The sequence below is a fragment of the Drosophila pseudoobscura genome, chromosome X (genome assembly GCF_009870125.1).
Source record: "Drosophila pseudoobscura strain MV-25-SWS-2005 chromosome X, UCI_Dpse_MV25, whole genome shotgun sequence".
Lineage (NCBI taxonomy): Eukaryota > Metazoa > Arthropoda > Insecta > Diptera > Drosophilidae > Drosophila > Drosophila pseudoobscura.
Genome location: NC_046683.1, coordinates 27,466,184 through 27,479,848, shown reverse-complemented (window position 1 = coordinate 27,479,848; position 13,665 = coordinate 27,466,184). Strand labels below are relative to the sequence as shown.

The 13,665-nt window shown below is 44.8% G+C and overlaps 1 protein-coding gene across 1 annotated transcript; it reads left to right on the top strand.

Annotated features, from left to right (window-relative positions):
• Positions 1-4,628: 4,628 nt before the first annotated feature.
• LOC117185106 (uncharacterized) lies at positions 4,629-13,100 on the top strand. Its single transcript, XM_033384966.1, has 2 exons — positions 4,629-4,889; positions 12,960-13,100. The coding sequence occupies exons 1-2, from the start codon at positions 4,644-4,646 to the stop codon at positions 13,083-13,085; spliced, it is 372 nt and encodes a 123-aa protein (XP_033240857.1). The 5' UTR covers positions 4,629-4,643; the 3' UTR covers positions 13,086-13,100.
• Positions 13,101-13,665: the final 565 nt, after the last annotated feature.

The following is a 13,665-nucleotide window of genomic DNA, read 5'->3' as shown; positions in this document are numbered from 1 at the left end:
ATCATTCGTCAAACGTACTGGCCAATTGGTGGCCGAAAGACCGTAGCACACGTAATCCAAAAGTGTGTCAAATGCTTTAGAGTGAAGCCTCGAACTCTTGAGCAAATAATGGCAGATCTTCCGGTGGACAGAGTCAGCGAATTTCATGCATTTTTAGTTACCGGCGTGGACTATTGCGGTCCGTTCCTGTATAAATCAGAAGTTCGAAACCGGCCCCCACTAAAGTGCTACATGAGCATTTTTATATGCTTCTCCACCAAGGCGGTTCAAATCGAGCTTGTGAAGGATCTTACAACGTCTGCGTTCCTCTCTGCTTTTCGCCGTTTCATTTGCACCCGTGGAAGACCGATTCGTATTTGGTCAGATAATGCCACAAATTTTGTTGGAGCGCGGAACGAACTGGCGGAACTTAAGTCGCTATTCCTAAGCGACAGTCATCAAGAAGCCGTGCATCAAGCTTGTCTCGCCAATTGAATCGTTTGGCGTTTCATTCCTCCTAGATCGCCACATTTTGGAGGATTGTGGGAGGCGTCAGTCAAGCTTGCTAAACATCATCTTCGACGTGCCCTTGGATCCTCGCTTCTTGGATTTGATGAGCTACGCACTCTCGCGTGCAATATCTGTGCAATCATTAAATTAAGGTCATTGTTTCCTCTTTCAGAGAACCCTGCAGATCTCGATGTAATCACGCCCAACCATTTTCTGGTTGGCGCCCCCATCACAACCTTCTTGGAGCCTGACTAGGTTCATTTAAACGTCGATCGCTTGGACCGTTGGCAGAAGGTCACACAGCTTCAGCAAATCTTTTGGTCTCGCTGGCGCCAATCGTATTTAACCAGTCTTCAAGAAAGAACGAAGTGGCGCAACCGGAATCCTGAGCTTCACGTCAATGATATCGTTCTTGTTAAGGACGAGAACTTCCCTCCTCTGAAGTGGCCTCTAGCGAGAATCCTCGAGCTCATCCCAGGAGCTGATGGTGTATCTTGAGACGCCTTGATCAGAATGTCTACAGGTGTTAGCCGAAGAGCACTTGCAAAACTATGTCTATTGCCTCTACGAGATGAGGTGAAAGGCATGGATCCTTCCACGGGGGGAGTATGTTCGGGCGATGCCCGAGTGTAAATTTTGTACCATCGTTCTATTGCCTATCAATTCACTTTCCTTTTCAATTTTGTCATTATACTAAACTAACGTAACGTAAGCGTAGCTTTATCTATGCTCGCTCAGCAACATGCTCTCATTTATTCATCTAGTCTTTATCTATGCTCGCTCTTGTTATCCTTTTCTATTTTCCTTTCTATGCCGTCGCTAAGCCGTCAGCAGCTGCGCCTGCTCTAGCAGTTACCGCTTGATATAGTTGGAGAACAGACCTTTTTTGTCCCCAATCTATTACTTTGGCTCGAGATCGGCTCGCTTGCCTCATCCAAGTATATCACTCTAATAATATTGTAAAAGGCTCTGCCATCTTCGGCCACCCTCAACACACAAAATGACTATAATAAAATTTATAACGTTTCGGAAATTATTAATTCGTGAAATTATTGAACAATCATAGGCAGCGAAAAAGCTCGTTGTCTCATCAGGTAGAATACCCCGTAAAAATTTATCCGCGACAAGACGTGCGGTATTGGATATGTTCAGACGTCGAAAGTACCATCAGTTCGTTGCGCTCCGAAAAGGAGAGATCCTGGAAAATTCGGACTTATCAGAATGGACATTGGGTTCCATCCACTCTGAACGTAGCAGATGATGGAGCAAAGTGCACCAAAGAATCGAGTTTCAACCAGGCCCGAGATGGTTCCCCGGTCCGCCGGTTCCTATTTGATGAAGAAGAATACTAGCCAACAGCACAGCTCAACTCGAGTAATCTTTTGCAACATAGAAGATGTCAACATCGTTATATACCGGATGGTCCAAGAAGAGGCTTACTCTGAAGAAATGTCTCTTCTGGTAAGAAAAGTTTGATCTACAAATTATCACGTATCTCAATGAATTAAGTGTGCGGAGAATACGCGGCCGCATAGATAAGTTGATCCGCATAACAAGGAACCTGAAACGGCCTGTAATTCTACCCGGCGGACATAACGTCACTAATCTAATCGGAAGTTTCAGCACCAGCTTACTGAGATCGTCGACAACGAGATGAGACAATTGTACCACATATCAGGACTGCGAGCAGGAGTTCGCGACATAGCGAAAACCTGCCAAAGATGTCGCAATAAAGGAGGGCTTCCAGAGGCACCGGAGATGGGAAGCTTACCACCAGAGAGGCTGGCAATCAACGAATTGCCATTCACAAACAGAGGTATCCACTAATTTGGACCACTGGAGGTAAACGTAGGAAGATGACGCGAGCAACGATGGGGGGTACTATTCACGTGCCTCACCGTGCGAGCAGTACACATTGAACTGACAAACTCCCTGTCAACAGACGCCTTCATGCTCACATTTGAAATGTTCGTAGCCCGTCGAGGAGTGCCTAAGAGAATCGTGTCGGACAAAGGGACAAACTTTCGAGGAGCCAGCCGATTACTATGAGAAGAAATCGAAAGAGTCCAACTGAACGAACTGGAAACCATGTACCCTTAAATATAATGGTCCTTCATACCCCCAGGAGGACTCCATATGAGAGGTGCGTGGGAATGGATGATTAGTTGGGTGAAATCCATACTAGCCGAATACAAAGGGCGACAGCAGCGCAATAAGAGTTATGCTTGGTAAGAGTTTTCATATTGCAGGGCAGATCGTGGCCAGCTTCAGAAAACGATGGCTGAAGGAATACCTACCGTGCCTTACGCCACGAACCAAGTGGCATGGACCTCCAACTAACCCCATCCAACTCGGAGACGTCGTGGTTCTAACAGACGAAACAAGCCACAAGGTGCAGTTACCTGCAAGTAGCCAAGGACGGGATCGCTCGCAGCGCGGTGAATCACACTGCATCTAGACTGCTAAGTCAGCCAATAGTTAAGCCAAGTTAAAAGTGAAGACAACGAATCCAACCATGGGCCAAGACGTAACTAAAGCCTTGCACACATCACGACAAGCGACGAAGTTTGGCAGTATAAAATATACCTAAATACCTAAAATGTACCCAATAGCACAAACATTAACAGGAAGAAGAAGAGCATGAAGAAAGGCAGCGGTGAAAAGAAACTTAAAGCATTATAAACTAGCAGTGAAAATACACCACACATAACATCTGAATAAAGCAAAACTTGAACTACAAAACAACAAACGCAGCGACAACACGGCGCGGTAATAGCTGGGTGTTTTTTCGTCAGTCTAGGCGATTTTTTAAGTCTCTTTATAGACAAGGAAACGTCTACAGGTTTCCCCCACAGTTGCTATATATTTTGAAAGATAGGTCCGTAACGTTTTGCCGTTCCGAAAATTTCCTAATTATTCCACGATCCATATGGGATGTTATTTATAGCTTATTCCCACAGGCGACCATCCACCACCCATTTCTGGAATGATCCGTAAGGTTAGGCCGCTCCGAATTTTGACTGGTTAGCTCTATGCGATATTTAGCCGATGGTTTTCACATGCAACTCAGAATAACTCACATAGACGAATAAAAGATATTAAATGCGAAAATGTATGAATTGTTTGTGATAAAATGAACAAAAATACAACAACAAAAGCACTAAGGTATGTGTGCACAGTGTATGTACAGAGAGATAACAATGTTTTAACATTTGTTTATTTCGTACGGCTTAGGCAATTTTGTAATGGCTTATATAATCCTTTCCACCGATTGTTTAAAATCAACAGAAGTGTTGCTCCGATCCGGCTGTTCTGTTATAGGTTTCGCATCTGTCAAAAAATCCCACCGTTCCCTGTAGATGTGCTGTGTTGGAAAGGCTATTAGCCGCAGGTTTCTATGCGATGTTTGTTTGATAGTTTTCAAATGCAACCCTTACACTGAACACTGATCACATCACGGGGGAGTCGTGGAATTTTTTGACAGATGTGAAACCTCGACTCCCACACTTCAATTTGGAAAATTTAAACAATTGTAAATTATTAAATTGGCTATGTTATTGGCTATAATAAAGCATCCATATATGTACAATAAACGTTACTCTTTGGACTCCCTTAAAAATTGCATCAGCTCTGTTTGGAAAATGGTTTGGGTGCTAGCAATTTGCTGGTGTATCTCTCGCTTTGTTTTTTCGTGCTCATCTTTTAATCTCCAGAAGATTTTGCAATTAAGTCCGCTTTAGTGCGGCGCCTTGGTTGCAGAAATAACACTAGAGCTGCAGTTCTATCTGCCCTGGTCGACATTAAAGGAGTTATTTCAGGACCCCCGTAAATCCACAGCACTATTCGAAATGTTTAGAGCGAGATTTTCCATTTATGCAGTCCATTTCGACATGCGTGTATTGTTTTTTTATATATTGGCTGCAAACAACTAATCATAATAAGCAAATACATTCATGTGTACTAATTACCACCAATTTCGGGTTCCGCCATTTTGTATCGTGTTTACTGTATTTTTTTGTAGTCGTTTTAGTCTTAAGCGATTTGAAATATGTCTAAGAGCGAACTATTTTGTATCATTGTTTTGAAGGGTTGCATTTTATTTACCGCCACAAAATGCCATTGCAAGAGTCTTAACTCAGATTCAACGTCCTTGTATGCGAACTAAAGTCACCTACACACACTCCGATAATGTGATACGCCAGAGCAAAATTCTTGGAAAATTGTTTGGAAATCGCTTGACGGGCAGTAAGAAGCGCTGGTATCCCTTAGAGAATAATAATGCTGTCAGCTGTAGCGGTATTCAGCAACCGAGCTTTGTATTTCAAGGCTCTTTATTTGGAAAGTTTTCCCCGTATACCAAAAAGCACAACACCCGTCGTATATCCGTGTTTAACAAGTCTGTGGAGATAATGTTTTTTATCCCCAATCGGCCGACTAATTATTCCAATTAAATAAAACTCGGCGCAGAAATAAAACTGCGATATGTTCTTTAATGCGTGACATCCAAATTGCAAGTGTGGCTTGCCTGCCCTTTACATTGCCGCTCTGATCGCTAAGCGCAGCTTCGCTCAGCCGACGTCGGTAAGCAGACGCAAAGCGGAGATAGCGAAGAGCGAGCTGGCAGAGAGCGTTTAGCAGGGCAAGCACGCGCAAAGCTTTAACAAACAAATGAGTGACATAGACATAAGTAACAAACAAAATAAGCGGCTGAGGGCTAAGAATTAGGTGCTATTTGGTAAGCAGCTAATCGGCTGGGTTCTGCTCCGAACATTCACCCCCCTTGGAAGGCAAAGGCTTTCAACAGATCCATCCTAAAGGGGCAGAACCGCTATTTTTCCAACGGCCCTTTTGAAGATGCTTGCTTGGGCGCAGCTGGCGGCTACGCTGGGATGATCGTCGAATGCAGCGATCGGCGCTTCTTTACGAAGGCGCCTTGTCGTGATTACATCTTGATCATCGGAAACCTCTGTAATTGCATAGAATGGCAGGAAATTTGGCAATGTAGAAATTGTTGAAAGTTGAATTTCATTTAGCGTGGATATGTAGGTTTTTAATATATCGAAAAGTTCGCGCTGCAGTTCCTGATTCTCCGATCGCAGTTTTTCCACTTGCACCTGGCACTCGAGCAGCTGCTTTCTGCATTGCTGCTCTAAGTTTTGGTACTCCAGCGTTGTGGGCCGAAAATCGTCATTAGAGATGGAGGAGGAATTTTCAAAAGCGGCTAAAACTGCACGCTTATTCTCCGAGCTATCAATGCTTCCTGACACTATCCAACCAAGTTTTGTCTCCTGCTATGTTGGCAATTGGTCTGATAGTCGAATCTGTCCGACGCACATTAAATCGAAGAACAAACCACAACCTATCAACAGATCGATACGTTGGGGCTTGGAGAAATTAGGATCAGCTAGTTTTAGATTATTCGGCATGGGCCAATCCTTTGCGTCTAGGCCGAAGTTAGGCTGCATTTCTGTAATTGAGTTGGTGCCAATTGCAGCGAAGGAAGCTCGATAGCTTGCGTCCTGGGATTGTACAACTATATGTACAGACTTGCTAGAGAGACGAGCGGTGATCCAACTGCAACTGATTAGCAAGTCTAGATGTTACAAAGTTTGCCTGTGATGCAGAATCCAAAAGGGCACGACATGGGATAAGTGCTCCATAACGATCTGTTACATGGACGAGGGCAGTAGGTAGCAACACGTTCTGGCTAGGCTGAGATTTCCGGATCGAGGGGGGAGGGCTAGAACACCCGCTTGCTAGAGTCGCGGCCTCTTGCTGGATCGATTCCTCGGCCGGTGAAGAGGAAGATGAAGCACCAGTTCCCGATGAAATGTGGAGTAGCGTGTGATGTTTGGCCTGGCAATGCCTGCAAAGTCCTGACCTGCACCTTTGCAATTCATGGCCTTTGTTAAGGCAGTTCAAACACAAGCGGCTCTTCTTTGCTTCTTTGTATCGTTCAAACGCAGAGAGATTCAGGAATGCCTGACATCTAGATATGTAATGCTCGGAGGAATTGCAATGGTTACATGTGGGGTTGGGATGGTTGTTACTGGAGGTGATAAGGGTGACAGGTTTACTTTCTCCCACCTGCTGGCTAGGAATTGTTACCATAGCCGATCCCAAATTCTCCAGCATCCGACATCTTGCTTCCAAAAATGAGGCCATGCTTGACCACCGAGGCAATCCTGACGTCGGCAAGTTCTCTTCCCATTTCTCCTTGGTCTTGTGGTCCAATTTCGTGCATATGATGAAGATCAGCAACCCATCCTGCGGGGTCGCCAAGGTCTGAAGTGCACGCAAGTGCGAATTGATTTTGTCGCTGAGAGCGCGCAAGCCGATAGCCGAGCCCTTCTCCACCCTTTGCAGCCCGAAAATAGCCTTGACGTGTGCCTGAAAATGTAACAGTTTATTATCGAATCGCAACATTAGTAAATTCAACGCCTTGTCGTAATTCTCCTCAGAAAGCTCCAAGGAACGAATCGTATCCAGCGCAGCACCATCTAGACATCCACGAAGATATTGGAATTTTTCGATGATTGGTATACGATGGTCTTTGTGCACCATTGTCGAGAACATCGAGTGGAATTCTGGCCAATCCATATAGTTCCCACCGAATCGCGGAAGCTGCAACTCGGGCATTCGAGAACGGCCTATACTATTATAGGCGAACAACGACGAATTCCCCTCGAGAGTATGCCGAGCCGTTGAATTGGCAACATTTACCGTGCGGGCAGCCATCAACTCCCGCGACAGCCTGGAGTCAACCGACAACCTTCACATAAACATTCGAGAAGTCCAGTCGGGCATCATGGGCTAACTGCAGGAAGTCCAGCCTTTCAAGGCTCGTTTGAGCGGCATCGAAATCCGCATTCATTCGCTCGATTTGCTCTAAGCGAGCTTGAAGTTCTGCTCATCTAACTCGGCAAGCTCTTCCTTGGTGAGAAAGCGATCTATGGCCTTTAGTTGACACGCGATGGACTTGGCCTTGTACTTGTAGAAATCTACATCACTCGGCTTTGCTGCGTTCGCGACATCGGTAGGCTCAGGTGCTGCCATGTTGAGGTTTTAAAAGAGTCACTCAGCACGACCGAAAAAGACACCCTGTATACGTATAAACGTGGGAGCCGAAAGCAAAGGGATTACAGCTAATGCCTTTAGCTGTGCGGCTGTGCGAGCTGTCCGATTCCGCTTTGTACTCCGCTTGTGTGTATTAGAGAGTTCGCTGCACTGCACTGACCGAATTGTCGCGACAGAGAAATTAATAGCCAGCAATGCGTGTATGTAGGTGTATGTAAGTACGTAGCCCCTCTAATATTTAATACCCCCGCCCCATTTTTTGTAACTTAAAGCATTATAAACTAGCAGTGAAAATACACCACACATAACATCTGAATAAAGCAAAACTTGAACTACAAAACAACAAACGCAGCGACAACACGGCGCGGTAATAGCTGGGTGTTTTTTCGTCAGTCTAGGCGATTTTTTAAGTCTCTTTATAGACAAGGAAACGTCTACAGGTTTCCCCCACAGTTGCTATATATTTTGAAAGATAGGTCCGTAACGTTTTGCCGTTCCGAAAATTTCCTAATTATTCCACGATCCATATGGGATGTTATTTATAGCTTATTCCCACAGGCGACCATCCACCACCCATTTCTGGAATGATCCGTAAGGTTAGGCCGCTCCGAATTTTGACTGGTTAGCTCTATGCGATATTTAGCCGATGGTTTTCACATGCAACTCAGAATAACTCACATAGACGAATAAAAGATATTAAATGCGAAAATGTATGAATTGTTTGTGATAAAATGAACAAAAATACAACAACAAAAGCACTAAGGTATGTGTGCACAGTGTATGTACAGAGAGATAACAATGTTTTAACATTTGTTTATTTCGTACGGCTTAGGCAATTTTGTAATGGCTTATATAATCCTTTCCACCGATTGTTTAAAATCAACAGAAGTGTTGCTCCGATCCGGCTGTTCTGTTATAGGTTTCGCATCTGTCAAAAAATCCCACCGTTCCCTGTAGATGTGCTGTGTTGGAAAGGCTATTAGCCGCAGGTTTCTATGCGATGTTTGTTTGATAGTTTTCAAATGCAACCCTTACACTGAACACTGATCACATCACGGGGGAGTCGTGGAATTTTTTGACAGATGTGAAACCTCGACTCCCACACTTCAATTTGGAAAATTTAAACAATTGTAAATTATTAAATTGGCTATGTTATTGGCTATAATAAAGCATCCATATATGTACAATAAACGTTACTCTTTGGACTCCCTTAAAAATTGCATCAGCTCTGTTTGGAAAATGGTTTGGGTGCTAGCAATTTGCTGGTGTATCTCTCGCTTTGTTTTTTCGTGCTCATCTTTTAATCTCCAGAAGATTTTGCAATTAAGTCCGCTTTAGTGCGGCGCCTTGGTTGCAGAAATAACACTAGAGCTGCAGTTCTATCTGCCCTGGTCGACATTAAAGGAGTTATTTCAGGACCCCCGTAAATCCACAGCACTATTCGAAATGTTTAGAGCGAGATTTTCCATTTATGCAGTCCATTTCGACATGCGTGTATTGTTTTTTTATATATTGGCTGCAAACAACTAATCATAATAAGCAAATACATTCATGTGTACTAATTACCACCAATTTCGGGTTCCGCCATTTTGTATCGTGTTTACTGTATTTTTTTGTAGTCGTTTTAGTCTTAAGCGATTTGAAATATGTCTAAGAGCGAACTATTTTGTATCATTGTTTTGAAGGGTTGCATTTTATTTACCGCCACAAAATGCCATTGCAAGAGTCTTAACTCAGATTCAACGTCCTTGTATGCGAACTAAAGTCACCTACACACACTCCGATAATGTGATACGCCAGAGCAAAATTCTTGGAAAATTGTTTGGAAATCGCTTGACGGGCAGTAAGAAGCGCTGGTATCCCTTAGAGAATAATAATGCTGTCAGCTGTAGCGGTATTCAGCAACCGAGCTTTGTATTTCAAGGCTCTTTATTTGGAAAGTTTTCCCCGTATACCAAAAAGCACAACACCCGTCGTATATCCGTGTTTAACAAGTCTGTCGAGATAATGTTTTTTATCCCCAATCGGCCAACTAATTATTCCAATTAAATAAAACTCGGCGCAGAAATAAAACTGCGATATGTTCTTTAATGCGTGACATCCAAATTGCAAGTGTGGCTTGCCTGCCCTTTACATTGCCGCTCCGATCGCTAAGCGCAGCTTCGCTCAGCCGACGTCGGTAAGCAGACGCAAAGCGGAGATAGCGAAGAGCGAGCTGGCAGAGAGCGTTTAGCAGGGCAAGCACGCGCAAAGCTTTAACAAACAAATGAGTGACATAGACATAAGTAACAAACAAAATAAGCGGCTGAGGGCTAAGAATTAGGTGCTATTTGGTAAGCAGCTAATCGGCTGGGTTCTGCTCCGAACATTCACCCCCCTTGGAAGGCAAAGGCTTTCAACAGATCCATCCTAAAGGGGCAGAACCGCTATTTTTCCAACGGCCCTTTTGAAGATGCTTGCTTGGGCGCAGCTGGCGGCTACGCTGGGATGATCGTCGAATGCAGCGATCGGCGCTTCTTTACGAAGGCGCCTTGTCGTGATTACATCTTGATCATCGGAAACCTCTGTAATTGCATAGAATGGCAGGAAATTTGGCAATGTAGAAATTGTTGAAAGTTGAATTTCATTTAGCGTGGATATGTAGGTTTTTAATATATCGAAAAGTTCGCGCTGCAGTTCCTGATTCTCCGATCGCAGTTTTTCCACTTGCACCTGGCACTCGAGCAGCTGCTTTCTGCATTGCTGCTCTAAGTTTTGGTACTCCAGCGTTGTGGGCCGAAAATCGTCATTAGAGATGGAGGAGGAATTTTCAAAAGCGGCTAAAACTGCACGCTTATTCTCCGAGCTATCAATGCTTCCTGACACTATCCAACCAAGTTTTGTCTCCTGCTATGTTGGCAATTGGTCTGATAGTCGAATCTGTCCGACGCACATTAAATCGAAGAACAAACCACAACCTATCAACAGATCGATACGTTGGGGCTTGGAGAAATTAGGATCAGCTAGTTTTAGATTATTCGGCATGGGCCAATCCTTTGCGTCTAGGCCGAAGTTAGGCTGCATTTCTGTAATTGAGTTGGTGCCAATTGCAGCGAAGGAAGCTCGATAGCTTGCGTCCTGGGATTGTACAACTATATGTACAGACTTGCTAGAGAGACGAGCGGTGATCCAACTGCAACTGATTAGCAAGTCTAGATGTTACAAAGTTTGCCTGTGATGCAGAATCCAAAAGGGCACGACATGGGATAAGTGCTCCATAACGATCTGTTACATGGACGAGGGCAGTAGGTAGCAACACGTTCTGGCTAGGCTGAGATTTCCGGATCGAGGGGGGAGGGCTAGAACACCCGCTTGCTAGAGTCGCGGCCTCTTGCTGGATCGATTCCTCGGCCGGTGAAGAGGAAGATGAAGCACCAGTTCCCGATGAAATGTGGAGTAGCGTGTGATGTTTGGCCTGGCAATGCCTGCAAAGTCCTGACCTGCACCTCTGCAATTCATGGCCTTTGTTGAGGCAATTCAAACACAAGCGGCTCTTCTTTGCTTCTTTGTATCTTTCAAACGCAGAGAGATTCAGGAATGCCTGACATCTAGATATGTAATGCTCGGAGGAATTGCAATGGTTACATGTGGGGTTGGGATGGTTGTTACTGGAGGTGATAAGGGTGACAGGTTTACTTTCTCCCACCTGCTGGCTAGGAATTGTTACCATAGCCGATCCCAAATTCTCCAGCATCCGACATCTTGCTTCCAAAAATGAGGCCATGCTTGACCACCGAGGCAATCCTGACGTCGGCAAGTTCTCTTCCCATTTCTCCTTGGTCTTGTGGTCCAATTTCGTGCATATGATGAAGATCAGCAACCCATCGGAAATCTCCTGCGGGGTCGCCAAGGTCTGAAGTGCACGCAAGTGCGAATTGATTTTGTCGCTGAGAGCGCGCAAGCCGATAGCTGAGCCCTTCTCCACCCCTTGAAGCCCGAAAATAGCCTTGACGTGTGCCTGAAAATGTAACAGTTTATTATCGAATCGCAACATTAGTAAATTCAACGCCTTGTCGTAATTCTCCTCAGAAAGCTCCAAGGAACGAATCGTATCCAGCGCAGCACCATCTAGACATCCACGAAGATATTGGAATTTTTCGATGATTGGTATACGATGGTCTTTGTGCACCATTGTCGAGAACATCGAGTGGAATTCTGGCCAATCCATATAGTTCCCACCGAATCGCGGAAGCTGCAACTCGGGCATTCGAGAACGGCCTATACTATTATAGGCGAACAACGACGAATTCCCCTCGAGAGTATGCCGAGCCGTTGAATTGGCAACATTTACCGTGCGGGCAGCCATCAACTCCCGCGACAGCCTGGACCTAACCTTCACATAAACATTCGAGAAGTCCAGTCGGGCATCATGGGCTAACTGCAGGAAATCCAGCCTTTCAAGGCTCGTTTGAGCGGCATCGAAATCCGCATTCATTCGCTCGATTTGCTCTAAGCGAGCTTGAAGTTCTGCCTCATCTAACTCGGCAAGCTCTTCCTTGGTGAGAAAGCGATCTATGGCCTTTAGTTGACACGCGATGGACTTGGCCTTGTACTTGTAGAAATCTACATCACTCGGCATTGCTGCGTTCGCGACATTGGTAGGCTCAGGTGCTGCCATGTTGAGGTTTTAAAAGAGTCACTCAGCACGACCGAAAAAGACACCCTGTATACGTATAAACGTGGGAGCCGAAAGCAAAGGGATTACAGCTAATGCCTTTAGCTGTGCGGCTGTGCGAGCTGTCCGATTCCGCTTTGTACTCCGCTTGTGTGTATTAGTGAGTTCGCTGCACTGCACTGACCGAATTGTCGCGACAGAGAAATTAATAGCCAGCAATGCGTGTATGTAGGTGTATGTAAGTATGTTTTAGCACCGAATTGTGCTTAACCGCCGAAAATTTGTTAAGGCTAACGAATGTCGATCGCGAATGTTTATTAATTGACACTGCAACTCAGAGATTACGTCGGGGTCACCAAATTTTATGTGGAGATAATGTTTTTTATCCCCAATCGGCCGACTAATTATTCCAATTAAATAAAACTCGGCGCAGAAATAAAATTGCGATATGTTCTTTAATGCGTGACATCCAAATTGCAAGTGTGGCTTGTCTGCCCTTTACATTGCCGCTCCGATCGCTAAGCGCAGCTTCGCTCAGCCGACGTCGGTAGGCAGACGCAAAGCGGAGATAGCGAAGAGCGAGCTGGCAGAGAGCGTTTAGCAGGGCAAGCAAGCGCAAAGCTTTAACAAACAAATGAGTGACATAGACATAAGTAACAAACAAAATAAGCGGCTGAGGGCCAAGAATTAGGTGCTATTTGGTAAGCAGCTAATCGGCTGGGTTCTGCTCCGAACAAAGTCGTTCATGACAAAAATCACAGACATGTTATCCACTGGAGCGGCAGTCCAATCGATTGTAGGACTAGGCCTGCATGTTACCCGTGTGAAGATTTCAAGCGACTTCTCCCATATCAATGTATATTGACTGAGCCGCATAGATGAGCAAGAAGGAGGTGCTCCCGAAACAGAGCTGTGGCACTATAGCAGTCAACTCCAACATGAGCTCACACAACTGCGTCTTATGGGGAATGTTCGGGCGAAGCCCGACTGTAAATTTTGTACCATCGTTCTATTGCTTATCAATTCACTTTCCCTTTCATTTTTGTCATTATACGAACGTAACGTAAGCGTAGCTTTATCTATGCTCGCTCAGCAACATGCTCTCATTTATTCATCTAGTCTTTATCTATGCTCGCTCTTGTTATCTTTTCCTATTTTCCTTTCTATGCCGTCGCTAAGCCGTCAGCAGCTGCGCCTGCTCTAGCAGTTACCGCTTGATATAGTTGGAGAACAGACCTTTTTTGTCCCCAATCTATTACTTTGGCTCGAGATCGGCTCGCTTGCCTCATCCAAGTATATCACTCTAATACTATTGTAAAAGGCTCTGGCATCTTCGGCCACCCTCAACACTCAAAATAACTATAATAAAATTTATAACGTTTCGGAAATTATTAATTCGTGAAATTATTGAACAATCATAGTCAGCGAATAAGCTCGTTGTCTCA